General features: G+C 33.2%; 2 protein-coding genes across 2 annotated transcripts in view; both read left to right on the top strand.

Annotated features, from left to right (window-relative positions):
* LOC101899134 (homeobox protein 2) overlaps positions 1–26,623 on the top strand; it is a 237,322-nt gene that overhangs the window by 2,942 nt on the left and 207,757 nt on the right. The gene's annotated exons all lie outside the window — the stretch shown is intronic.
* Positions 16,663–22,701, top strand: LOC131801083 (uncharacterized). Its single transcript, XM_059119131.1, has 2 exons — positions 16,663–19,692; positions 19,767–22,701. Exons 1-2 carry the CDS (start codon positions 18,515–18,517, stop codon positions 22,591–22,593), a joined length of 4,005 nt encoding a protein of 1,334 aa, XP_058975114.1. The 5' UTR covers positions 16,663–18,514; the 3' UTR covers positions 22,594–22,701.

Here is a 26,623-nt window from a genome sequence, read left to right as displayed (position 1 = left end):
GTGGTGTAATAACGGCCATAGTTGGTAAATGTCATTTGGTATTTCACCACAATGCTGTGTTGTATTATTTGTTAGGAGGTGTAATGGGTTGAGACTTTAACTAAGACGTATGGGAAGTGTTAGTTAACGCTGAATTAGAAAAAAATTGTCAGAATTAGCCAGAAGTTATTGAAAATTAATGCATCATCTTAATTCACATTCAACAAAAAGTACAAAAAAAAACACAAAATAACAGTATATTGTACTTATGAAACATTTGATCCATGTCTGATCAGAGATTAAGTACTGATATCTGTAGGAGGATTCTTTATATATATAAATATATACTTCCGTTACCGACAAAAATAACTGTCAAATACAAAATGTTCATGTTTTTATTGGTAGGACAGCGACAACTAAATATAATTAAAAAAAATTGCCGTTATTGATAATATTCACTTATCTTTAAAAAAATAGAGCTCTCCTCTAATATGTCTATGTTTTCTTTAGCTATTTTTGCAGCTGTCAAAACATTTTTGAATACAAAATTTTGAATGAAAAATTATATTAATTTGTTGAAAATTACGTGTCAAACCAACCTCGGAACGGTTCGTATAAGAAATAAAAAATTTGGACTCACTGTGATCGAAAAAATATATATGTACTTTACTCACGTATTTCACAACTGAAATGTCGTCCATGTATCACACTTCTGCACATGGCAAATTTGGCACTATATATCCAAAACTCTTATCGATTTCTATAAAAAGTTGACTTTTCCATTTTTCGACTTTATTCAATCTATTAAAAATCAGTTTTCCATTTTGACTTAAAGCGCGTTTAGATAAAAAATTGTATCCGGCTAAACCCATATTATTGGTATTTATTGTTTAATCCGGATCTATTCAACCAAGGTACAATAAGGAGGTAGAAAAGCTTCTTAAAACTACAGAAATACAGCCCTGTTTCTAAGCCAGCTTTCTCTCAGAATTATTTACAATTATATGTAACAAGTTGTTTTTATTTATTTAAAAAAATTATATTTCTTAAAATGAGTTATATAGCGCAAAAAATGATTGAGATGCCTCCTAATGGTGTATGTAAACACACGAGAATTTGGTACTGTGTCCATGGTAGAAGAATACAGGTAGATGCAACAACGCTTGGGAACATTGATATGTCACAAATTTTAACATGTTTCTTCAAATATAAGTAGATTTTTATATGTTTTCTTACACGAAGTTAATCGGATGTTATTATGATAAGCGTTTTCAAACATATTTTACAAATTGAATAATTTTTCAATCAAAATTTTCAATCTCAAAATTGATTTCATTTTCGCAACAGCTGTGTCGATGCCACTACCTGTATTTTTCTACCATGACTGTGTTCATTAAACCCAGTGGGTTAATCTTCCATAGTTTAAATGTGCTATAAAGACTTTTTCATGGACCTTATTAAAATAATTATTTGGGTTGTATGAAAATGAAAAGTCGGCCAAACATCTATAATCACAAAATCTAAAATCAATTGCGAAATGTCGGATAGAAAACTACAACTGAGATTGAAAACCCTCATCTGTCAAAATGTTTGTTTACGTTTTCATACGTTTAATTCACAATGACATGTAATTTCTCTGACATTAGGTGTGTCTGGTTACCCTAAAATTTTCAGCACTTGTTGCAAATTGTTACTAAAAGCCGTCTGTTAACACGAAAGATCTTTAAAAGAGAGAGAGAGAGAGAACAATTTTGACAGTTCTTTAACTGAGAGTTTTGCAAATACTCGTTGGACAAATTTCTTCTTGCAACTCTTCTTCTTCTTTTCCATCCGGTGTGTTATATTTGGGCAATCAATTATTAAACATCTTTATTTTGAAAATAGAAAGTCGAGTTGTTTTGTTTTTCGACACATTTTTAATTTTTTCGCGCTTCATTTCATTTTTATTGCGGATAAATTGTTTTGTTTTGACAAAACAACTGATTGCTTGGAAGCTTTTGCAGGGATTACGTCTGTTCACTTTTCAGATTTTACCTTACTCTCTCAGAAAGAAGTTGCTGGACAATTCCTGCAGGAAAAGTAACCAGAATATGAATATGGATGAAATCAGCTGGTCTTATCGGATAACCCATGGTAGAAGAATACAGGTAGTCGCATCGACATAGCTGCTGGGACAATGAACTGTCAAACCGATTTTGGAATTGAAAATGATAAATGAAAAATAATTGGAATTTGTAAAAATTGTTGAAAAATACATATCGGAAAAACCTCCGATTTGCGTCGTATGAGAAAATATATAAAAATCTACTTATTTTTGACAAAACATTTTAAAAATTTCGACATATCAATGTTCCCAAGCGTTGATGTAACTACCTATATTCTTCTACCATGGGATAACCTAAGCGATAGGGCATGCAAATGTTTACTTCGGATTTTAGATTTTCAACAACACGAGTCGATCAATCGACGATTTTCCGCCATTCAGAAGATTGATGATGGTGATGGTAAACATGGAGTATTCCCAATTAACTTCGCATAAATGTAGGGGATTATTTCCACTTATTTTACTATTTTAAAACATTTCATATTTGCAGATCGTAATATTGAACGCACATTAAACATTCGTCTTTTTTGAAAGACACCAATGCCACTCATCATTAAAAAAATACATTCAAATAAACCAGCTATTGCAGAAAAGTGTTCAAATCCCCCCTTCACAAAGTTGTGGAATCACCCGTTTTATTCATGTCTGACGATGATGTTATTATAGCCCGAATTAAAGGATATCAATTAATTACCTGTCATCAGTCTGCACAGACGTTGTTGATGGTCTGACATTTCGTCTGCCATCAAAGTCCTATTGCGATGTTAACAAATCTGTTTTGGAGTCTCTGTTTCAAAAATTATTTACGCATTCCGCAACATTACAGTTTCACTTGTAAGCGTTTAACCTGTTTTGTTTTTAATGACATTTTACGGTGTTTAGAGCAAGCAGCAATGCATTTTTTGTTTGTTTTCCCCTCCAAAAGAAAGACCTTATTGTGCATTTCACTCGAAGGCGTGCAACCAAGCCATTACGTATTGGTGATGATGGTGAAGAAAAAAGAAAAACTAAAACATTCAAAATAATGTTTAGGCAAATATTGCTTCTTTGCCTCCCTCTGCCATTTGAGCGGAGTTGCGATGCCTCGAATAAGTAGTAAAGTTGTCTTGTTTATTTTTTGTGACATGTTTAGATAAATATAAAATAGCAACTTTATATCGTTTGTATGGGCCACTACATGGAAAGGACTAAATATCATGGTAGAAGAATATAGGTAGACGCATCGACACAGCTGCTGGGACAATGAACTGTCAAACTAATTTTGGAATTGAAAATGTTGAATGAAAATTTATTTCAATTTGTAAAAACAGTTGAAAAACGCTCATTATAATAGCCTCCGAATGATGACGTATAAGAAAACGCATACAAATCTACTTATATTTGCAAGAACATTTAAAATTTTTTGACATATCAATGTTCCCAAGCATTGATGCATCTACCTGTATTCTTCTACCATGACTAAATATGAGGTGTGTCTGGTTACCCTAAAATTTGTAACAATTGTTACAAATTGTTACTGGAAGTCGTCTGTTAACCCGAAAGTTCTGCAAAAGAGAGCGGTTGGAGAGAGAAATTTTGACAATTCTTTCAGTGAGAGTTTGCAAATTCTTGCTGGAAAAATTTCTTCTTGCAATCACTTGCAACTCTTCTTCTTCTCATTCATCGACATTCAATCAGATGTTTTCTATTGTTTGTTTATTTCTTTTTGTGATTTCAATTTGAAAATGTTTTTTGGAATTAGCAAGACTAATAGTTTTTGGAGAACAACTTTACAAAATGTGAAAAACGTAAATGTTAATATTCAATAAGAAAATAAACGACTATTTCCAACATTTTTATTTAAAAACTTGTAAAATTAGTATTGCTTCCTTTGTTTTAATTCTCCTTATGGGGGACAAATTGGGACAAAAGGGACAAAAAGAAGTTACTGGACAATTCCTTATATTAATGTGTTCGAAAAACATTGTACATAGGTGTGTCTGGTTACTTTTCCTGCGGAAATTTTCCAGCAACGTCTTTCTGAGAAATTAGGGTAGTATTATTATCATTTGCAAGAAAACTGAATAGTAATCAGACGGAATGCTTGAAAAAACTGATTTGTCAAGACAAAACTATTTGGACGACAGAAATTAAAAATGTCCGAAAAAACCAAGCAATTGCTCTGCAAATTTTCAAAATACAGTTGTTTTTAAATTGCTTGTCCAAATATAAATCACCGGAAGGAGAAGAAGAAGAGTTGTAAATGATTGCAAGAAGAAACTTGTTCAGCAAGAATTTGCTGAGAATTTTTATTGTCAAAATTGTTTCAATTTTGACTTAAAGCGCGTTTAGATACAAAATTGTATCCGGGTAAACCCATATTATTGGTACTTATTTCAACCATGGTACAATAAGGAGGTAGAACAGATTCGTAAAACTTCAGAAATACAGCCCTGATTCTATGCCCGCTTTCTCTCAGAATTATTTACAATTATATGTAACAAGTTGTTTTTATTTATTTAAAAAAATTATATTTCTTAAAATGAGTTATATAGCGCAAAAAATGATTGAGATGCCTCCTAATGGTGTATGTAAACACACGAGAATTTGGTACTGTGTCCATGGTAGAAGAATACAGGTAGATGCAACAACGCTTGGGAACATTGATATGTCACAAATTTTAACATGTTTCTTCAAATATAAGTAGATTTTTATATGTTTTCTTACACGAAGTTAATCGGATGTTATTATGATAAGCGTTTTCAAACATATTTTACAAATTGAATAATTTTTCAATCAAAATTTTCAATCTCAAAATTGATTTCATTTTCGCAACAGCTGTGTCGATGCCACTACCTGTATTTTTCTACCATGACTGTGTTCATTAAACCCAGTGGGTTAATCTTCCATAGTTTAAATGTGCTATAAAGACTTTTTCATGGACCTTATTAAAATAATTATTTGGGTTGTATGAAAATGAAAAGTCGGCCAAACATCTATAATCACAAAATCTAAAATCAATTGCGAAATGTCGGATAGAAAACTACAACTGAGATTGAAAACCCTCATCTGTCAAAATGTTTGTTTACGTTTTCATACGTTTAATTCACAATGACATGTAATTTCTCTGACATTAGGTGTGTCTGGTTACCCTAAAATTTTCAGCACTTGTTGCAAATTGTTACTAAAAGCCGTCTGTTAACACGAAAGATCTTTAAAAGAGAGAGAGAGAGAGAACAATTTTGACAGTTCTTTAACTGAGAGTTTTGCAAATACTCGTTGGACAAATTTCTTCTTGCAACTCTTCTTCTTCTTTTCCATCCGGTGTGTTATATTTGGGCAATCAATTATTAAACATCTTTATTTTGAAAATAGAAAGTCGAGTTGTTTTGTTTTTCGACACATTTTTAATTTTTTCGCGCTTCATTTCATTTTTATTGCGGATAAATTGTTTTGTTTTGACAAAACAACTGATTGCTTGGAAGCTTTTGCAGGGATTACGTCTGTTCACTTTTCAGATTTTACCTTACTCTCTCAGAAAGAAGTTGCTGGACAATTCCTGCAGGAAAAGTAACCAGAATATGAATATGGATGAAATCAGCTGGTCTTATCGGATAACCCATGGTAGAAGAATACAGGTAGTCGCATCGACATAGCTGCTGGGACAATGAACTGTCAAACCGATTTTGGAATTGAAAATGATAAATGAAAAATAATTGGAATTTGTAAAAATTGTTGAAAAATACATATCGGAAAAACCTCCGATTTGCGTCGTATGAGAAAATATATAAAAATCTACTTATTTTTGACAAAACATTTTAAAAATTTCGACATATCAATGTTCCCAAGCGTTGATGTAACTACCTATATTCTTCTACCATGGGATAACCTAAGCGATAGGGCATGCAAATGTTTACTTCGGATTTTAGATTTTCAACAACACGAGTCGATCAATCGACGATTTTCCGCCATTCAGAAGATTGATGATGGTGATGGTAAACATGGAGTATTCCCAATTAACTTCGCATAAATGTAGGGGATTATTTCCACTTATTTTACTATTTTAAAACATTTCATATTTGCAGATCGTAATATTGAACGCACATTAAACATTCGTCTTTTTTGAAAGACACCAATGCCACTCATCATTAAAAAAATACATTCAAATAAACCAGCTATTGCAGAAAAGTGTTCAAATCCCCCCTTCACAAAGTTGTGGAATCACCCGTTTTATTCATGTCTGACGATGATGTTATTATAGCCCGAATTAAAGGATATCAATTAATTACCTGTCATCAGTCTGCACAGACGTTGTTGATGGTCTGACATTTCGTCTGCCATCAAAGTCCTATTGCGATGTTAACAAATCTGTTTTGGAGTCTCTGTTTCAAAAATTATTTACGCATTCCGCAACATTACAGTTTCACTTGTAAGCGTTTAACCTGTTTTGTTTTTAATGACATTTTACGGTGTTTAGAGCAAGCAGCAATGCATTTTTGTTTGTTTTCCCCTCCAAAAGAAAGACCTTATTGTGCATTTCACTCGAAGGCGTGCAACCAAGCCATTACGTATTGGTGATGATGGTGAAGAAAAAAAGAAAAACTAAAACATTCAAAATAATGTTTAGGCAAATATTGCTTCTTTGCCTCCCTCTGCCATTTGAGCGGAGTTGCGATGCCTCGAATAAGTAGTAAAGTTGTCTTGTTTATTTTTTGTGACATGTTTAGATAAATATAAAATAGCAACTTTATATCGTTTGTATGGGCCACTACATGGAAAGGACTAAATATCATGGTAGAAGAATATAGGTAGACGCATCGACACAGCTGCTGGGACAATGAACTGTCAAACTAATTTTGGAATTGAAAATGTTGAATGAAAATTTATTTCAATTTGTAAAAACAGTTGAAAAACGCTCATTATAATAGCCTCCGAATGATGACGTATAAGAAAACGCATACAAATCTACTTATATTTGCAAGAACATTTAAAATTTTTTGACATATCAATGTTCCCAAGCATTGATGCATCTACCTGTATTCTTCTACCATGACTAAATATGAGGTGTGTCTGGTTACCCTAAAATTTGTAACAATTGTTACAAATTGTTACTGGAAGTCGTCTGTTAACCCGAAAGTTCTGCAAAAGAGAGCGGTTGGAGAGAGAAATTTTGACAATTCTTTCAGTGAGAGTTTGCAAATTCTTGCTGGAAAAATTTCTTCTTGCAATCACTTGCAACTCTTCTTCTTCTCATTCATCGACATTCAATCAGATGTTTTCTATTGTTTGTTTATTTCTTTTTGTGATTTCAATTTGAAAATGTTTTTTGGAATTAGCAAGACTAATAGTTTTTGGAGAACAACTTTACAAAATGTGAAAAACGTAAATGTTAATATTCAATAAGAAAATAAACGACTATTTCCAACATTTTTATTTAAAAACTTGTAAAATTAGTATTGCTTCCTTTGTTTTAATTCTCCTTATGGGGGACAAATTGGGACAAAAGGGACAAAAAGAAGTTACTGGACAATTCCTTATATTAATGTGTTCGAAAAACATTGTACATAGGTGTGTCTGGTTACTTTTCCTGCGGAAATTTTCCAGCAACGTCTTTCTGAGAAATTAGGGTAGTATTATTATCATTTGCAAGAAAACTGAATAGTAATCAGACGGAATGCTTGAAAAAACTGATTTGTCAAGACAAAACTATTTGGACGACAGAAATTAAAAATGTCCGAAAAAACCAAGCAATTGCTCTGCAAATTTTCAAAATACAGTTGTTTTTAAATTGCTTGTCCAAATATAAATCACCGGAAGGAGAAGAAGAAGAGTTGTAAATGATTGCAAGAAGAAACTTGTTCAGCAAGAATTTGCTGAGAATTTTTATTGTCAAAATTGTTTCAATTTTGACTTAAAGCGCGTTTAGATACAAAATTGTATCCGGGTAAACCCATATTATTGGTACTTATTTCAACCATGGTACAATAAGGAGGTAGAACAGATTCGTAAAACTTCAGAAATACAGCCCTGATTCTATGCCCGCTTTCTCTCAGAATTATTTACAATTATATGCAACAAGTTGTTTTTATTTATTTTAAAATTTTTCTCATTCTTAAAACGAGTTAAATAACGCAAAAAATGATTGAGATGCCTCCTAATGGTGTATGTAAACACCCGAGAATTAAGCACTGTGTCCATGGTAGAAGAATACAGGTAGATGCATCAACGCTTGGGAACATTGATATGTCACAAATTTTAACACGTTTTTTCAAATATAAGTAGATTTTTGTATGTTTTCTTATACGAATTTAATCTGATGTTATGCGTTTTCAAACATATTTAACAAATTTGAATAATTTTTCAATCAAAATTTTCAATCTCAAAATTGATTTGACAGTTCATTGTCCCAACAGCTGATTAACCCTGGGTTAATCTTCAATAGTATAAAGTGATATTAATTCAATAAAATTTAGATTTATAAAACAAATGATAAGATCATTTCATGGACCTTATTTAAATATTTATTTGAGTTGTATGAAAATAAAAAGTCGGCCAAACATCTATAATCACAAAATCTAAAAACAATTGCGAAATGTCGAATAGAAAACTACAATTGAGATTGAAAACCCTAAAGCTGTCAAAATGTTGGTTTACGTTTTCATACCTGTCAACTGTCAAAATTGTTCTCTCAAATCGCTCTCTTTTGTAGACCTTTTGTGTTAACAGACGACTTCCAGCAACAGTTGTTAAAAATCTTAGTCTAACCCGACGCATCTTATATAGTTGTAAAGCGATTCTGTGGAACAAATGCTCTGATCCAGAACCTGTAACAATCTACTAGCTTTGCAATTTTTTCGATATCATAAAGGGAAAATCGGTTATGGTTGTAAAAAGATTTGCTTTATGTCAATTAAATTTTATATCATATATTAAAATTTCATATCTGGAATCGGTAGAGTGGATTGGGATGGTCTACAAGTACGTTTACATACAAATCTCTATACGGTTTAACATTGATAATTGAAGCATCACAATAAATTTGACAATGCAAATCATATGATTAATTTATTGTGATTGGTCAATTATTACGGTTAAAAAATTAACCAAGACCCTTGACACAATACTTGGTCCATGGCGTAATAACAAGGTCTTCCTTCAAGTTTTAAAAACCAGATGAAATGTCAAAATTCGTTTACAATTTTTAGTAATTTGTTTATTTTTTGTTCTGTGAATTCAATCACAATAATACATTTGGACATAATATTTGGTAGTCAGCTGGCTTGGCAGGGGGACCTTATAGTTGGATCGATCATGTAAGTCGTAATGAAATGATAACATTGAAATTGGACAACACTCGTACTGTCAAAATGTTTGTTTACGTTTTAATACGTTAAATTCACAATGGTATATATTTTGACAATACGGGTGAAATCGACTGGTCTTATCGGACCTAATAGATAGGCCATGAAATAAACAATTGTTATGCTACCAGAATGTCGATAGTATAAGTCAGTTATCTAAAGCTGCTATTAGACGATAAGGGTTTTACGTATGTGCTGTCACTTTTATTATCCATGTGTATATCAACATTGCCATTTTACATATGGCTCATAATTCTTGCTATCACACACTTACATATGTTTTTATACCCTACACCATAGTATGGAGGGTATACTAAGTTTGTCGATCCGTTTGTAACACCTCAAAATACACATTTTAGACCCCACGAAGTATATATATTCTTGATCAGCATACAATTCTATGTCGATTAAGCGATGTTCGTTCGTCTTAGGAAATCACTCTAGCTTCCGAACGAATTCAAGTAGATTGATAAAATTTTGCTCAAATGTATGTAATGTCTGCAGGACTTTTGGTATTGAAAATGGGCCATGTAGGTCCACGTTTTGGTATAGCCCCCATATAACGGTACCTTCCGATATTCGGTAGTTTGATGATTTTATCGAATTTACTCACCGGAATTGTTTGAAATTTGGTATTTAAGGTTCGTAATGATTACTACAGCCTAAGACAGAAAATTGTTTGTGCAGGTCCACGTCTTCGTATAGCCCCTATATAACGGTACCTTCCGATATTAGGTATTTTAAAGATTTTAGGGACATTTTTCACCAGAATTGTTTCAAATTTGATATTTGAAGTTCGTAATGGATACTACAGCCTATGACAGAAAATTGTCTGTGCAGGTCCACGTCTTCGTATAGCCCCGATATAACGGTACCTCCCGATATTCGATATTTTGATTTTTTCGACATTATAACCCATTTTTTTAAGTTTCGCATTTGAATATTGTAATGGCTTATGACACATATTACCTACGCAGGTTCATGTCGTCGTATAGACCCTAATATAATAGCTACATTAGGTATTTTTAAGATTTTAACAGAATTTTTAACGGATTATATTGTTTTTGAGAATTGCCAAATTCGTCCCAAATGGTGGAGGGTATTCAAAGTTCGGCCCGGCCGAACTTACAGCTTTTTTATTTGTTTTTAATTTCTTTTGGTTACATTGTGATTATATTGCATTTTCGGAACTTCTCTAGGTAGGTAGGTATTTTTACCCTGATTCCGGGAAACTATTTTTTTCTTGGGGGACGGACCCGGGACCAAGATTTTTGATCCGAAAAGTGGACCCGGAACCATTTACCCGATATAGACAATATAGGTATCCTTGGAAAGTACCTATCCAACAAGTGGCCACATGATGGGGTAATTTTTGAGCGGTTCGGAATTAATAGTCAAATGATCGATTTTTTGGACCCGGATTTCTTATAAAACCCCCAAAAAATTCGTAAAAGGGTCCATTATTGGGGTCAACCAACTTAATGCCAAATTACTGTTGCCAATTACTGTTACGTTCCAAAATGTTACAATTTGTGCTAATACCTTTTTCGGGTCCAGAGATATTGGTTTTTCCACCCGTATAACCCGATTCTAACCAGTTCATATTTATCGCAAATTTAATTTTATATATTTTTATACAAGAAACAGACAACACTTTTAATTAAATTATATTTTTCGATGAAAATAGGTCTCGCTGTGATCAAAAAAGTACATATGTACCAAGGTCCATTTATTAGGTCGTGTAAAGGGCGAATTGCCTTAAAAACAGCTGTTTTACTTTTTCGAACTGTCAAAATTTGTTCTGAAGCCATTCTTCTGAATTATCTTTTTCGTGGCGAATTTGTAAACATCTACCAAAAAGAAAAAAACAAAATAAAGCATACGAAACAAAGCACACGAGCATAGTATTAAAATTAAACAGAAGGCAAGACGTTTCAATGAACATATTTTGGCAATTTGTGCTCCTTTTTGACCTTGCGTCTTCGTACTTTGGAATGGAGAAAAAATCGCAAAATTATTCAAATTTGTAAAAATTCTTGAAAAATGCATATTACAACAACCTTCGATTTTTGTCGTATAAGAAAACTTAAAAAAATTTTCCTAATTTTGCGTTGATGCATCTTTCCTCTAACATGTGTATTTCACAACTGAATTGTCGTCCATGTATCACACGATGTGCAACTTCTACACATGGGAAATTGAACACTACAAATGTAAAAAACATGTCGTCTGATAGAGCCTTAAGGATGTGTGAACTCACTATAACTACCAAAATATACGAAATATCCATATATTGTTGTGTGTGTGCCATGGTAGAAGAATACAGGTAGTTGCATCGACACAGCTGATGGAACAATGAACTGTCAAGTCAACTTTGGAATTGAAATTTTTCAATGGAAAATTATTGAAATTTGTAAAACCTTTTGAAAATACATATCACAACAACTTCCAATTGGCGTCGTATAAGAAAAAATATTCAAATTTACATATTTTTGACAAAAAAAAAAAAAAAAATTGACAACAATGTTCCCAAGCGTTTATGCATCTACCCAAGGTAGATCTAACAGGTAACCGCATCGGCGAATTGCTACAACAAAGCAACTTTTGTGGTACCCTCAAATGTCAAAATTGGCATCTAAGGCGAAAAACATAGATTCGCCATGACATTTAAATTTTATTTTGTGTGCCTCTCGTCGTAAACGAACGTCGCAATAAGAGTTTTTATTGTAAAACAAATACGAGTAAAATAAGTATTAATTGTAGTATTGCGATATTTTTTAAACCAAGAAACTTACAATGACTATATTTTAATGGTTTAAACCGAAAGTTTTCCGGAACTGCAAAAGACAAGAGTCGAATTCTTGCACTACATCCCGTGATGTGTTTGGGAATCTTAGATGTTGAGGCTAACTTAATTCTTAAAGCTGCACTCCATTCTAACCTCCTTCCTTCATTTTCTTTTAATTTTTTACTGGTTTCACTCTAAACTTGCTTTTAAATTATTTGAAATATTATAAAAAGGTACGTTTAGGGAAGACAACATAAACAAATTTGTTGTTGCATTCATTTAGGGCGAATTCTTCATTACAACAATTTGTTTTGACATTTAATGGTGCCGTCAGCTGGGCTAATGCGATTACCTAGTACATCTACCTTGCACCTACCATTATTCTTCTACCGTGGTGACTGCGGACGACACCATATGCATTTGTACTTCGTATTGCATTGAACTTGATATTAAATGTTGCATTTCAACGCCATAACGTCTGATGATGTATTTAAACGTGTTTTTACATTGGGTTTCGCATAAGTTTATTTTCAATTTTTTCCAGTTGTATCATTATTATTTGTATATTTACTTGTCTACGCATTTCTTCGTGTTTTAATAAGCCTCCTCCCCAATATGAAAAGTGAGAGTGAAGTTCGTTTAATTAAAAGTTAGCTAAGATGCAATAATGTGAAATTACTAATTAAGCATAAAAAGTTTTTTTTTTTATTTCAACGGCAGAGCTTAAAGTTGTGATATTAGATAATGTTGAAGGTTAAATTCGATTTAAGGGAAACAATGATAAAAAGAAAATTAAAAAAAAAAAATAAATCATTTATGATGCAAACAAAATCGTAGGCGTGAATTTCTCGCAAAGGAGTTTCCGGTTCATAGACAAAAACATTGAAAGACAAAGCTTTGAAAATTGATTGAGATCTTTGAAATACACCCAGAATCATTGTTACAAAAAATGGGCCATGTCGGCCTGTAAGGATACCGCCAATTTCAAATATTTTTTTCTACGTTTGATTTCCATTTAAATTTGCTAAATTTGGGTATTTTGAGTTCTTATGGATAGACAGGGTATGTTTCACTTGATGCGGCCAAAACGTGCCTCATCGAAATAACGATCTTAGACCCTAGATCTCTTTGGACAAAATTCGTTTCAGAACATTTGGAGTCGATCTAGCGATGTCCGTACGTCCGTCCGTCTGTCTGGCTGCTTTTTCGCACCATAACCCTCGAAGGGAGGATCTGATTTGGACCAAAGTTGGTATATCGTAATAATATTATCAAACTTAAATCGAATTCAGAGATGGGCAATATCGGTCCACTCCTTCTAGTACATCCCCACAGAAGGTCGAAATTTAAAAAAAAAAAAAACAAGTAAAAAAGCTGTAAGTTTGGCTGGGCCGCACTTTGAATACGCTCCACCATTTGGAACGAATTTGGCAATATTGGAAAAAAATCCATTAAAACTTAAAAGTATCGAATGTAGCCATTATATTAGGGTCTATATGACGACATGGACCTGCATAGGCAACTTTTACCGTAAGCCATTACAATATTCAAATGCGAAACTTGAAAAAAAGTCGGTGGCTAATGTAGCTGATATCATCAAAATACTGAACTTAGGAAGGTACTATTATAAGGGGGCTATAACAAGATTTTAACCTGCATAGGCTTTAGCATTCAATACGAACTTCAAATGCCAAATTTGAAACAATTCCGATGAATAATGTCGCTAAAATCATCAAAATGTCGAATATCGGTAGGTGCCGTTACATGGGGGCTATACGAAGGCATGGGCCTACACAGACAATTTTCTGTCGTAGGCTGTAGTATTCGTTGCGAACTTCAATTACTAAATTTGAAACATTTCCGGTGAATAATATCGCGTAAATAACAAAAATACCGAAAATAAGGAGGTACCATTGTATGGGGGTTATATCAAAACGTGGACCTACATGGCACATTTTCAATACTAAATTTCCTGCAGACATAATATACATTTGAGTCAAATTTTATCAACCTACTTCATTTTGTTCGGAAGCTAAAGTGATTTCCACAGACGGACGGACATCGACATAGAATTTTATGCTGATCAAGAATATATATACTTTGTGGGGTCTAAAATGTATACAAACGGAATGACAAACATAATATATCCTCCATACTATGGTGGAGGGTATAAAAAAGGAATTTGCTGCACAGAACGAAGAAGGATAATTCGATTTTGCCCCATCTTTGCAAATTATAATATTTGCATCAGTGATCGGACCATTCCTTCTGGTACCTCCTCCACAAGGGGACAACGTTTGGAATAACCAAACCGATTATAAAATCCAAAATAAGCATCCGGTTGTCTTCATACTTCACACATCCCATTTTTTCTACTAACACAAGATCTGCTGTGAAGATGGATATATCGGTCCACTCGTTCTGGTACCTCCCCCCAAAAGATCCAAGAAAAAAATGTCACTGCACCGAAACAAAAAGGATAGACCGATTTTGACCCAGTTTTGCAAAACCTAATATTTGCATTAGTGCTAGGTCAGGTGCGAAAATGGACAAAGTCAATCCACTACATCAAGTACCTCCCCCACAAAGGATCAAAAACTTGAATAATTATAACTCTAATAACATATGATTTAAGAGTCCGATTGTCTCCAAACTACACACATCACAATATTTTTATTAGCCCAACGTCTGGTGTGAAGATGGAATATATCGGCCCACTCCTTCTGGTACCTCCCCCACAAAGGAACAAAATTTTGAATTTCCGTTAAGCTCATAAAACGTGATATTAACATTCGATTCAATTCAGAGTTGGTACATCTCAATATTTCCATAAACACTAGATCTGTTATAAAGATGGTATAGATCGGATCATTCCTTCTGGTACCTCCCCCACAAGAGGCCAACGTTTGGAATAACCAAACCGATTATAAAATCCGAAATAAACACCCGGTTCTCGTCAAATAACACAGATCAAAATATTTTTATTAGAGTAAAGTCTGGTGTGAAGATCGGCGTACTCCTTCTCGTAACTCCCCCACAAGGGGTCAAGATTGAGTATCCATGAAGCTCAGAAAACGCGAAAATAACGTCCCATTCCATTTAGACTTGGTACATTTCAATATTTCCATTAACACATGATCTATTATAAAGATGGTAGAGATAGGACTATTTCTTCTGGTACCTCCCCCAAAAAGGGTCAACATTTCCCATCCCATTATTTCTTCTAACACAGGATCTGCTGTAAAGATGGGATATATCGGTGCACTCCTTCTGGTACCTCCCCCACAAAAGGGTCAACATTTTGAACATCCATGAAACTCATAAATCACGAAATTTAACATTCGATTCAATTCAGAGTTGGTACTTCATCAACACAAGATCTGTCATAAAGATGGTGGAGATCGGACCATTTCTATTGGTACCACCCCAACATAGGATTCAAGATTTTGAAAAACAACCGCTCAAAGAAAACGAAATAAGCATCCATCTCTCTTCAAATTTCACACATACAAACATTTTTACTAACACAGGATCAGTTGTGAAGATGACATATATCTGCGAATCACTTCTGGTATTACACCCACAAAGGCTCACAATTTTCAGTACTTTTATCTGCCATAACTTGCGAATAAACTCTGCGATTTTTTGCAACTTGCTATATCTAAATATTTCTCTCAACCAGAAACCTGAGGTAAATTTAAATAAATTTAATTTAATTTAAATTTAAAATTAAAAAAAAATTTAAAATTTAAATTTAATTTATTTTAATTTAAATTTATGATGTCGCATAAAATTAGATATAAATATTCGATTTTGTTGTAAAATATTTTTATCTGTATTAGATGAAGTATGAGAATGGAATACTTCGGTCGACTATATTATCAGATAGTCACATTTCAATAAATTGACGAAACATTAAGAAAAAAAAATAATGAAATTATTTTATTCATTTAGAAAAAAATCTGCCAAAATGTCTATCGAAATAAATCAATATTGCTTCGTCAATGTAAGGGCATCTCACACATTTCCTCAATGTAATATATTTTATTAATAGCCATTACATATTGCAACATTCTCCGAATCTTAAAACTTTATTAAATGTCTACCCTAAACAATTTACCGCAGATGAGCTTTTCAACACATTTCATGGTTAATTTGGTAATTGTCGTTTGGTTTCTTCGTTTTTCGTTGCTATCATAACTGAAATTATGAAACTTGGAAATTTCTTTGCCGATGCGACATGACGTGGTGTAATAAATGACATTGAAATGTTAATAAATCAATTAAAAACTTATGTCGGGAATTTCTCCCTCATAATTTTGGGATGTGCTGTTGTCGTAGTCGGTAACTGATATTTTGCTTTGTGAAATATTTTCAACTCTATGTTTCTTTCGGCTTCCTTCCTTGTGGATTTGGATTTTAAGAAGACATTTCAATTTTAGTAGTGTGCTTATGGGGATGTTGGGAATTCACCACGATTTATCACGGCAAATTCTATTGGGGATGTTGATTTGGGTAAATTCACCACGGTGAATTTTAATGGGGATGTTGTCTTGGGAATTGTACCACGGCAAATTCTATTGGGGATGTTGATTTGGGTAAATTCACCACGGTGAATTTTAATGGGGATGTTGTCTTGGGAATTGTACCACGGCAAATTCTATTGGGGATGTTGATTAGGGTAAATTCTCCACGGTGAAATATATTGGGGATGTTGTCTTTTGAAATGTACCACGGTGAAATATATTGGGGATGTTGTCTTTTGAAATGTACCACGGTGAAATATATTGGGGATGTTGTCTTTTGAAATGTACCACGGTGAATTATATTGGGGATGTTGTCGTTTGAATTGTACCACGGCAAATTATATTGGGGATGTTGTCTTTTGAATTGTACCACGTCAAATTTTATTGGGGCTGTTGGCGTTGCTAGTTTTAATATGAACTACTAGATGGCGCTAAGTTTAGCGCAGACACGATCCAAAACTGTGTATGGGATGGTGACATTTCAAGTTTTAATATTCACCATTAGCAGAGACACCCTCCGAAAAAAAAAAAAATGTATTATGATCATATCGAGTGGGGCTAAAGAGATTCACCATGTGAGAAGTGAATATAGCAGAAACACATCTGAAAGAGGTAAGTATCGAAGAAAATCATTTTATCTAGATGGCTCTCAGAATGCTTTTATATAGTCAACATGCTGATTACTGCAGTCAAATGTGCTTATTAATTTATTTGAAAACATATATTTCAAGAAATCGACTTCAATAAATGTGATATATTATAGAAGAGTTTCAATTGACAAATATGCTGCAATTATTGATATTTCAGGGGTTTTAATTTCAGCATAGATGAAAATATAAATGAAAATATAGACAAAGAAATGACATCGAAAAATTCCGGAATAATCAAGTGAAATTCTTGAAAAACGATAACGAAGTCGAGTGGGTTGAACACGAAAATCAGCATGTTGGCTATGCAAAACATGATGAGATAAAAAGACAAAACTAACTTTTCGTTGTACTTGTTTTAATTTGTCTATAATTTTAGCGACTCAAAAATGTTCAGTTATTCCCATCGAAACGATATAGGCGACATCTAACGGTGAGTTCCATCCATACTATCCATAAATTATGTTGTAGCATAGACACACTCCAAAACTATTGAAATATGATCATATCGAATGGGGCTAGAGAGATCCACCATATGAGAAGTGAATATAGCAGAGACAAATTTGGTTAGTATCATAGTCAACAAGAAGATGTGTGTTCTATTATTTTGTCCAGATGGCTCTCCAGTCATTTCCCTCGAAACGATATAGGCGACATCTAACCACCAATTAATGTTGTAGCATATACACACTAAAAAAATGCTGCTGTAGCCAATCAAAGCAAATTCTTCTTGTGTGGACAGGCATTTTGATACATTATATCGATCGCTTTTTGATAGTTTTGTCGATGAAGAATTTGTTTACATTATGTAGCAATTTGAGAGAATTGAAACTGAAAGAGTTTCATGACAAACCCTGCATCAATTCGGTATTGAAGATTGAAGGGATTTGAAGAAGGAAACACCATTGTTTACATTAACTAACAATTGGATTTCTGTGAAATGGATATGAGAATTTGGGGGGAAGCGTTGTTGCAGAGTTTCATGACAAATTCTGCTTCAATCACAGAATTTCTATTTGTTTACAAAATGTAGTCAATAATGTATTGATTGGATTGGAAGAAATTTCAGTACTCAACAAGTCACAGATTAATAAGCATCGTTTCTTAATATTTTTAAAAAAGTTTTTATAATGTCTCAAAAAATTTGTTGGTCATGCAGCCTTTATTACAAGGAAAAAAGTGAATTTGTGAAACATATGAAAAAGCATTGTATGTTTTGTGATGTTTTATGTGAAAGTGTAAACGATTTAGAATTGCACTTAGAGAACCATCATGGAGATGAGCATGTAATGAAACAAAATCGTGATCAACAACAAGAAAAACTAAAGCAGCAGCATGAAAATAAATCAGCTGTGAAGGTGGAAAAGTTTTGTGGTGATTGTGATAAAATAGTGAATAATATACGATCACACGTTCGTAGCGAAGAACATCGATCCACCGTGAGAAAAAATCTGGATTCTGACATAAAAATTGTTAAAAGTGCATTTAACAAAAATATACTCAGCTATGAGATACAAAACAATAAAGACATTTTGTACCCGATCGATTTTCTTAATGCTTCAAAAGAATTAATAATTAAAACCTTGAAAAATGAGTTAAACGGTAAAACGCTCATAAAATTTAATATGGAACTCCAAGGACTGTATGTGAAACCAAACAATGAAAAAGATGGACCTTCAACTTCCAAAGAGTTAACTATTGAAAATATATTTAATCATATTTCAAAAACAACGCTATTAACCCTGGGAGATGATTTGGAAGAGGTCGTTTTCAACCACTGTGTGGAAATTATAGCTAAATCAGAAGAGTTCCAAGAAAGAGGCTCTAATTGGGCCCTGGAGAAACTTTTAAAACTTGACATAAATGTGTTGAGAGCCAACTTAACACGTGGCTCACATTATATTCCAACTCCGAAATCATTAAGCAACAAGAAGGGTGCGTGCCTTAACATCAAAAACTATGATGACTTTTGTTTTAAGTGGTGTATGGTTGTTGCATTGGGGGAAACTGCATATGGAGATCCGAGTATAACCTCTTCATATAACGTAGACATACACCAAGATGTCATTATTCTGCAGTCTGGAATATCGCTAAATTTCGAACAATTAAATTTCCCATTGGGTCTTAAATATATAAAAAAATTTGAAATGAACAACCCAGAGATTAGCGTAAATGTTTTCGGTTATGAAAACAAGTCGGTCGTTGGTCCATATTACTTAACAAAGGAGACGAAAAGCAATCACATTAATTTAATATTGCTGCACAACGAAGAAAATTTCCATTACATTTTGGTTATGGATATGTCTTGGTAATTATAAACAAAACTTATCAATCAAAACCATATCATAATAATCATGTATTTGTTCTTTTTTTTTTTTTCAGTCTTATGCGGTCTCAATTCACAAGTCATAAGGAGAAAGGTTACTTTTGTTTTGGATGCCTGCAATGTTTCCACGATGAAAATAAATGTATGACTCACAAAAAGCAGTGTGGAAAAGTAGTCTGTGCCCTGCCGAACAAAAAAGAAGCCGTACTAAAGTTCGTCAATCACAAGAAAAAGGATAAGGTGCCTTTCGTTATTTATGCTGACTCCGAAAGTGTACTGGAAGACGTGCAGGAAGATGAGAACAATGGGGCGAGTAAAAAAACGGAAAAGGTAAAGAAGCATATTCCATGTGCTTTTAGTTATTTTATTAAATGTAGTTTTAATGAAAATTTAAATAAGTTATTTATATATAGTGGTCCCGACGCAGCAAATGTTTTTCTGAAAGAACTAATTCAGGATTGTAAATTTTTGTATGATAGTTACCTAACCAAAACGAAACCTATGAATACTCTAACACCCGAAGAAGAGACAGCCTTTCTTAGGGATATCAATTGTCGTATATGTGGCGACATTTTAGGTAACGATAGGGTGAAAGATCATTGTCACTTAACGGGGCAATATCGAGGTGCGGTACATAACCATTGCAATCTGCAATATCATCTACCTAAATTTATTCCAATATATTTCCACAATTTTTCTTCGTACGACTGTCACCTCTTCTTTAAAGAGTTAGTTGAATTTGGAGGTGAAATAAGAGTCATACCTCAAAACAAAGAAAAATATATTTCAATGTCTTATTTCATTAATATGGATAACGAGTCAACCGACTCTAGTTCTTTAAAAAGTACAGTTGTTGTAGGAGAAGAAGAAGATTCGAGTGAGGAAGATGATGAGGAATTCCAGCAAGAAGAGGAAAGTGAGGGCAAAAAAGAGAAGAAAAAGAAAATGAATAGATTAGAGCATCGTTTCTTAGATAGTTTTCGATTTATGCCTACTAGTTTGGATAAATTAGCAAGGAATTTATCTCGAGATTCTTTTGTTGCTGTCAGATCTCATTTTCCTGATGATGAAGCATTCGAACTTATGACTAGGAAAGGAGTATTTCCCTACGAATATATTTCATCATTTGAAAAATTGAAGGAGAAACAACTTCCCCCTATAGACCAATTTTATAATAAGTTGACAGATACTGAATGCTCGTCAGACGATTATAGGCATGCAACAAATGTTTGGTCACATTTTCGATGTCAAACTATGCAAGACTACATGGATTTGTATTTAAAAGCTGATGTCTTGCTTTTAGCAGACGTATTTGAAAATTTCAGGAGCTTATGTATGCGAATTCACGAACTGGACCCTTGTCAATATCTCACAGCACCATCTCTATCTTGGGATGCAATGCTACTATGTACTAAAGTCGAACTTGAGCTACTCAGAGATATAGACATGTACAATTTCTGCAAAAATGGTATTCGGGGAGGGCTTACCCAGTGCTCAAACAGACACTCGGTAGCAAATAATGAAGATGCTCCCAATTATAATAGTGCCAAACCAGAGGTAAATATCTATTATTTGGATGTAAATAATTTATATGGTACAGTTATGACTGAGTGTCTCCCTGAAAAAGATTTTAGATGGGTGGAGGGTTATGAAATGGAGAAATTCAATGATCCAGCTGTAATATTATCTATTCCTGACAACGCTCCTACTGGTTTTATTTTAGAGGTTGATATTGAATATCCACCGCACCTTCACGACAAACATAACGATTTACCTTTTTTGGCGGAGAAAAAGTGTGTTGAGGGCTCAAAAACTGAAAAACTGATTGCAGATTTTACTGACAAAACATCATACACCATACACTACAAATTACTTAAGCAATCTCTGAAACATGGACTAATTCTTAAGAAAGTCCATAGAGTTTTGGCTTTCACACAAAGCGCTTGGTTAGCTCCTTACATACTGAAGAATAATGAACATAGGGAAAAGGCTGAAAATGCCTTTGAAAAAGATTTTTTTAAATTATTGAATAACTCTTCATTCGGTAAGACAATGGAGAATATCGACAAAAGAAAAACTGTGAAAATTGTGACAATGTGGGTAGATGAGGCAAACCAAAGAAGAAGGAATGTTGCTAGTAAATTAATCTCGAAGCCAAATTTTCACAGCCTTTCGATATTCTCCGAAAATATGGTTGCTATTCAAATTAGGAATGTCAGAGTAAAATATGATAGACCATTGTACTTAGGGTTCTGCATATTAGATTTATCAAAGTGGGTGATGTATGATTTTCTGTATGATTTTCTAAAAGTGAAATTTGGTGAGGATTTTATTCTAAATTATATGGATACAGATTCGTTCATATTAACATTTTACGGACGGAATTTGTATTCCGAATTATCTTTAGATGAAATATTGGCTAGATTTGACACCTCAGGGTTTTCAAAAGAAAATAAATATAAACTTCCTCTAATTAATAAGAAAAAACTTGGCATGATGAAAGATGAGAATGACGGAAAAACAATGGTTGAATTTGTAGGCCTTCGTCCTAAAATGTATGCCATCAATGTAGTTGATAGCGAAGAAGTAAAAAAATCTAAGGGAGTTAAAAAGTCGGTCCTAAAAAAGTATACTATAGATAAATATCGAGAATGTCTTTATAACAAAAAGGTTTTTTACGGTACCATGTTTTCGTTTAGGTCAAGACAGCATACAATATATACAGACAAAATTACTAAAATATCGCTAAGCCATCAAGATGATAAACGATTTATTCTAGAGGATGGTATTCACACCTATGCTTGGGGCCACTATAGATTAAATAACCTTCATGAAACAAATGTAAATAACTCAAATGAATCTGTCTCAATGGACTTGGATTAAAATATAAATTTAATTATGATTTAAGTTTCAATATATAGATAAAAGAGCATAGTAATAATATTAATTTAATTGTCTTTACTCACTATAAATGTCATCATATTAATATTTTCTCGCCACACAAAATGTTTAATTTTTAAGTAAATATAAGTGTATTATATTTTAACTAGTCTTTAACTATTCTTATTATAAAATAAAACAAAATATTTTTGTTTATAAATTTATGTAAATTGCGTTTTATTGAAATATTCTTGCAAAGGTGAGTATAAAATAGATTATACTACTTTTCGTACAATTCCTGTTAATGGAACGTACTCGACCAGACGATCATGTATAATTAAACAGTACGCAGAAGTGTTTTGTGGAATTGGTTTATTGGTTTCAAATTGGATTTTTAAATCGATTGGTCCATTCTTAACAGCTTCGTTTTGATTGCTAATGTCAATAACGGCGATGGGCTTGTCTTTAAAACTTGCATATGTAAGAAGTGGTTGTGGCTCCCTCATGTAATATGATTGTTGAAACTTTGTATACATGTCATATAGTACTGCATAGCCATTTTCTTCGAACTTTACATTCAAATCATCGTAAGGATAGGTTTCAGAGTTCAAGTGAACTTTGATGTTTTTAAGTTCGCAATGTTCCAGCTTGTTGTCTTTTTCAAATATCAAAGCAACATATCGTGGTCTTTCATGATTGACAGACAATTTAACACTCCAACTGTGTTGTCTTCCACCAGCAAAAGTTGGATTAAAGTAGCAGTCCCAGCTGCGGAATGCTAAAGGCAACGCTTTTCCATCCTTAATAGTTTTCAAGAAGCTGATTTTTCTATAGTCTGATAATTGAATGTGTTGTACTTTCCATACAACATTTGTTATGGTGAGTTTAATTTCCTCCGTATCCATGGTTGAATAACACACATTTTTATCGTTGGCACTACGCAAAAGAATCAAGTCATGCTTGCTGTTGCAAATTACTTTATCAAAGTCCTCTGCGAACCCTAGTAGACGGTTTAAGGGTACACAAAAATTAAAGTATCCTACTGATAAATCATTATCAGCTTTCCATCCCGCTTTGCTCATAACCTTACTTTCGGATTCGCTTAGAGAAATCCAATTTTTAATTTCTGTAGTTATTCCTAGATAACGAGTACGATCAATTTCAACACCATTTAGTTCATAGCGAATTTCATCAAACATGTATCCCACACAATTATTTCTCAGTCTTGCATTTTGCGATACTTCTCCCTTGCTATTTTTCAAATTTCCTTCAATGAATAGATAACTCTCCGATGGAAGTATGTAAAGATCCTGATTTTGTATACTTATCCGAATTTCATCATTATTTTTAAATGATTGAATATATGGAACATAGCTGTGGTAGTCTCTCTTTACAATATTCTCATCCGAGAATGGACGCTCATTAATGTTAAGTATTTCAGACATTTGGTTTGACTTTAAGCTTAATAAGTTTTAAAAACTCTTTATTTTCCTTTGAAATTGTAGGTCTTGTCGGTTTGACAACTTTGTGTTGAATGTGTCTTGGTATTTGTTTATGATTGTATTTATTGTAGATAATCATGATTGCATTGGTCTTATATGAATACGTAGCGTGATTTCTTCCTCTCTAAAATTTATAAAGCGACCTTCTTGATCTACTATCTTTATCTCCAGACGACCGATTTCTTTGACGTTCACTGGTAAATAAATGAGATTCATTGGTCTCTCTACCAATTTATATCCCGGAGGAACATTAAGAGCAAATTCATGTAGAATATGCGTTGGCGACCCATTCATGAATGATCCAGTTACAATATTGCAGTGTATTTGTATGGCATTAACCTTTAAAATGTCGACTTGAAGGTTTGAAGTATGTTTTTTCCCAGATTCTAAGATTTTTTCGGTAAAACCAAAAAGCTTGCCTATAGATTTTTCTTTATCAAAGTAAATAGGATCATGAGAAGACACGATTTCTACTTTTAGCGTATTATTATTCGCCTTAATTTCAATGGATCTATTCTCGTGGATAGTTTTATATTCCGTTTCCAAGTAATTCGCAATATCTTGCAATTCATAGGATCCTATAGGTATTTTTATAATATTGTCTCCAATGTGAAAGAGATTGTTATCATTATCCACATTGGGTATTGAATTGTATGATTGGAAATCTATTAGGCAACACTCATAACTACTATTTCCCAATTCAATTGGGGGTAAATATGTTGAATGTAGAATTGGAGATTTACCGGACACAGTAAACGTTCTTGACATTGCAAAATTCTTTGTCGTAATAATTGAAACACAAAATATGCATACGTATATATGGGTTTTTATTTATTTAAATATATGCTTGTATATTGTATATCTACATATTAAGATTATATGATATGATTCTTATCTATCCATGAATTATGTTTGTCTGAGAATCCCAGCCACTTAACCAAGACTTTATTACCTTTTGTTTTTAAAATTTTCTCAACTAAATACGTGTTGGGATATTTTGTGGGTAAAAGTTCTTCTTTGTAGAAACATCCTTGGATGGGATTTCCTTCATAGTCTTCTAATAAATAAGTAGCGGGGTTTGTTATTCTTATTGTTCTTATCTTGAATATTTCCGTAGTCCAATTTGGCGTGTATCCCTTTTCAAATTGATGTTTATATTTGCTAATGCGTACATGATCACCCACACGAAAGTTTTGTCTCCTAAAAATTTTTAAGTGGTTATAAGCAGATTGCAACAATGCCTTCTCATTCGATGAATTTACTTGAATAGGGGCCATTTTTATTGTTCGATGAGGTGTTTTATTGTATTGTTTAACCAATTCTCTATAAACATCAATCCATAGATAATTCCCATTATAACTGAACTCCTTCCACATTAGCGACTTCAAAGTTCTATTAAAACGCTCAACAATTGAGGCCTTCAATACACTATATGTGGAGTAGTGGTTTATGGAATATTTCTGCATTAGTTTTTTAAAATCTGTGTTGAAAAATTCTTTTCCATCATCGGTTTGCAAATTTTTTGGAATTCTTCCTCTTTGTAAGATTTTTTCAAAAGCCATAGAAACATCCGTTGCCGTTTTTGTTTTAAGGGCTTCACACCATGCGAATTTCGAAAATGTATCGATGACAGTTAACAAAAATCGGAACCCCTTGTTTGCTTTTGAGTAACTGCCCATTTCAACTAAATCTGCTTGCCAGAGATCATCAATACCCTTTGTAATAACCCTTCGTCTTGGAAAGTTTTTTCGTGCTTGATGATGAAGTTCATTTACCAAACCCCGCTTTTCCATTGTTTTATTCGGTATGATATATTAAAGCTGGTGAGTTGAATGGAGCTTGCGATAAGGCTTTAAATATTTCGTTTTGTGAACGTTTGAGTTGTGATATTTCTTCTCTTAGGAAGGTGCACTCTTGAATGAAATTTTTCTTTAAAATTTCTTGAATGTGCTTGATTTGCGTATGTACGTATGCTTGGTTGACCGCATCCGCTCCTTCTGCTGGAGATGCAACATTCCTAATCTTTTTATTTTGCACGTTAAGGTTGTTATCTTCATCAATATTGACTCCCAATAATCTCGAAACATTTTCTCTCACTGCTATTGATTGATTTTTTTGATTGTAATGATGTCCAAACTTGTCAACAGTCATATGTTGTATGCTCCTTGAGAGTATTATTTAATATATTATATTTCCTTCTCGCAGTTCCTCGATAATAGAAACAATTTCATTAGTATGGTTATTGTTTCCGGCTTGTTGTGATGCCAACAACAGCTTTAATCGTTCTATCAATTCGTTGGGATCGTCCCAGTATATATAGTTGGGTTTACCAGGATTTATTGTCAGTAAGCCTTTGCCGCTGTGAGTATCCTCTATTATATTTTTTATTATTTTCTTATATTTTTGTCCCCTGTTGGACTTTGTTCGTCCATTAGATTCATAGTTTATTTTATGCGCATTTGTGTCTAATAATATTGTTTTGTAAATATCGAGTTCTGTATGATCATAGTTCTTGGGGTCTTGATAAAACA

The sequence above is a fragment of the Musca domestica genome, unplaced genomic scaffold (genome assembly GCF_030504385.1).
Source record: "Musca domestica strain aabys unplaced genomic scaffold, Musca_domestica.polishedcontigs.V.1.1 14, whole genome shotgun sequence".
Lineage (NCBI taxonomy): Eukaryota > Metazoa > Arthropoda > Insecta > Diptera > Muscidae > Musca > Musca domestica.
Note: the sequence above shows the minus strand (reverse complement) of the source record. Positions and strands in the feature narration are given on the sequence as shown.

What these genes read in the sequence shown, in the direction of transcription:
- LOC131801083 (XM_059119131.1), top strand. Translation starts at nt 18,515, where the DNA reads ATGTCTCAAAAAATTTGTTGGTCATGCAGCCTTTATTACAAGGAAAAA. An exon ending in TTGGTTATGGATATGTCTTG is followed by an intron (nt 19,693 to 19,766) that starts GTAATTATAAAC and finishes TTTTTTTTTCAG; the next exon opens with TCTTATGCGGTCTCAATTCA.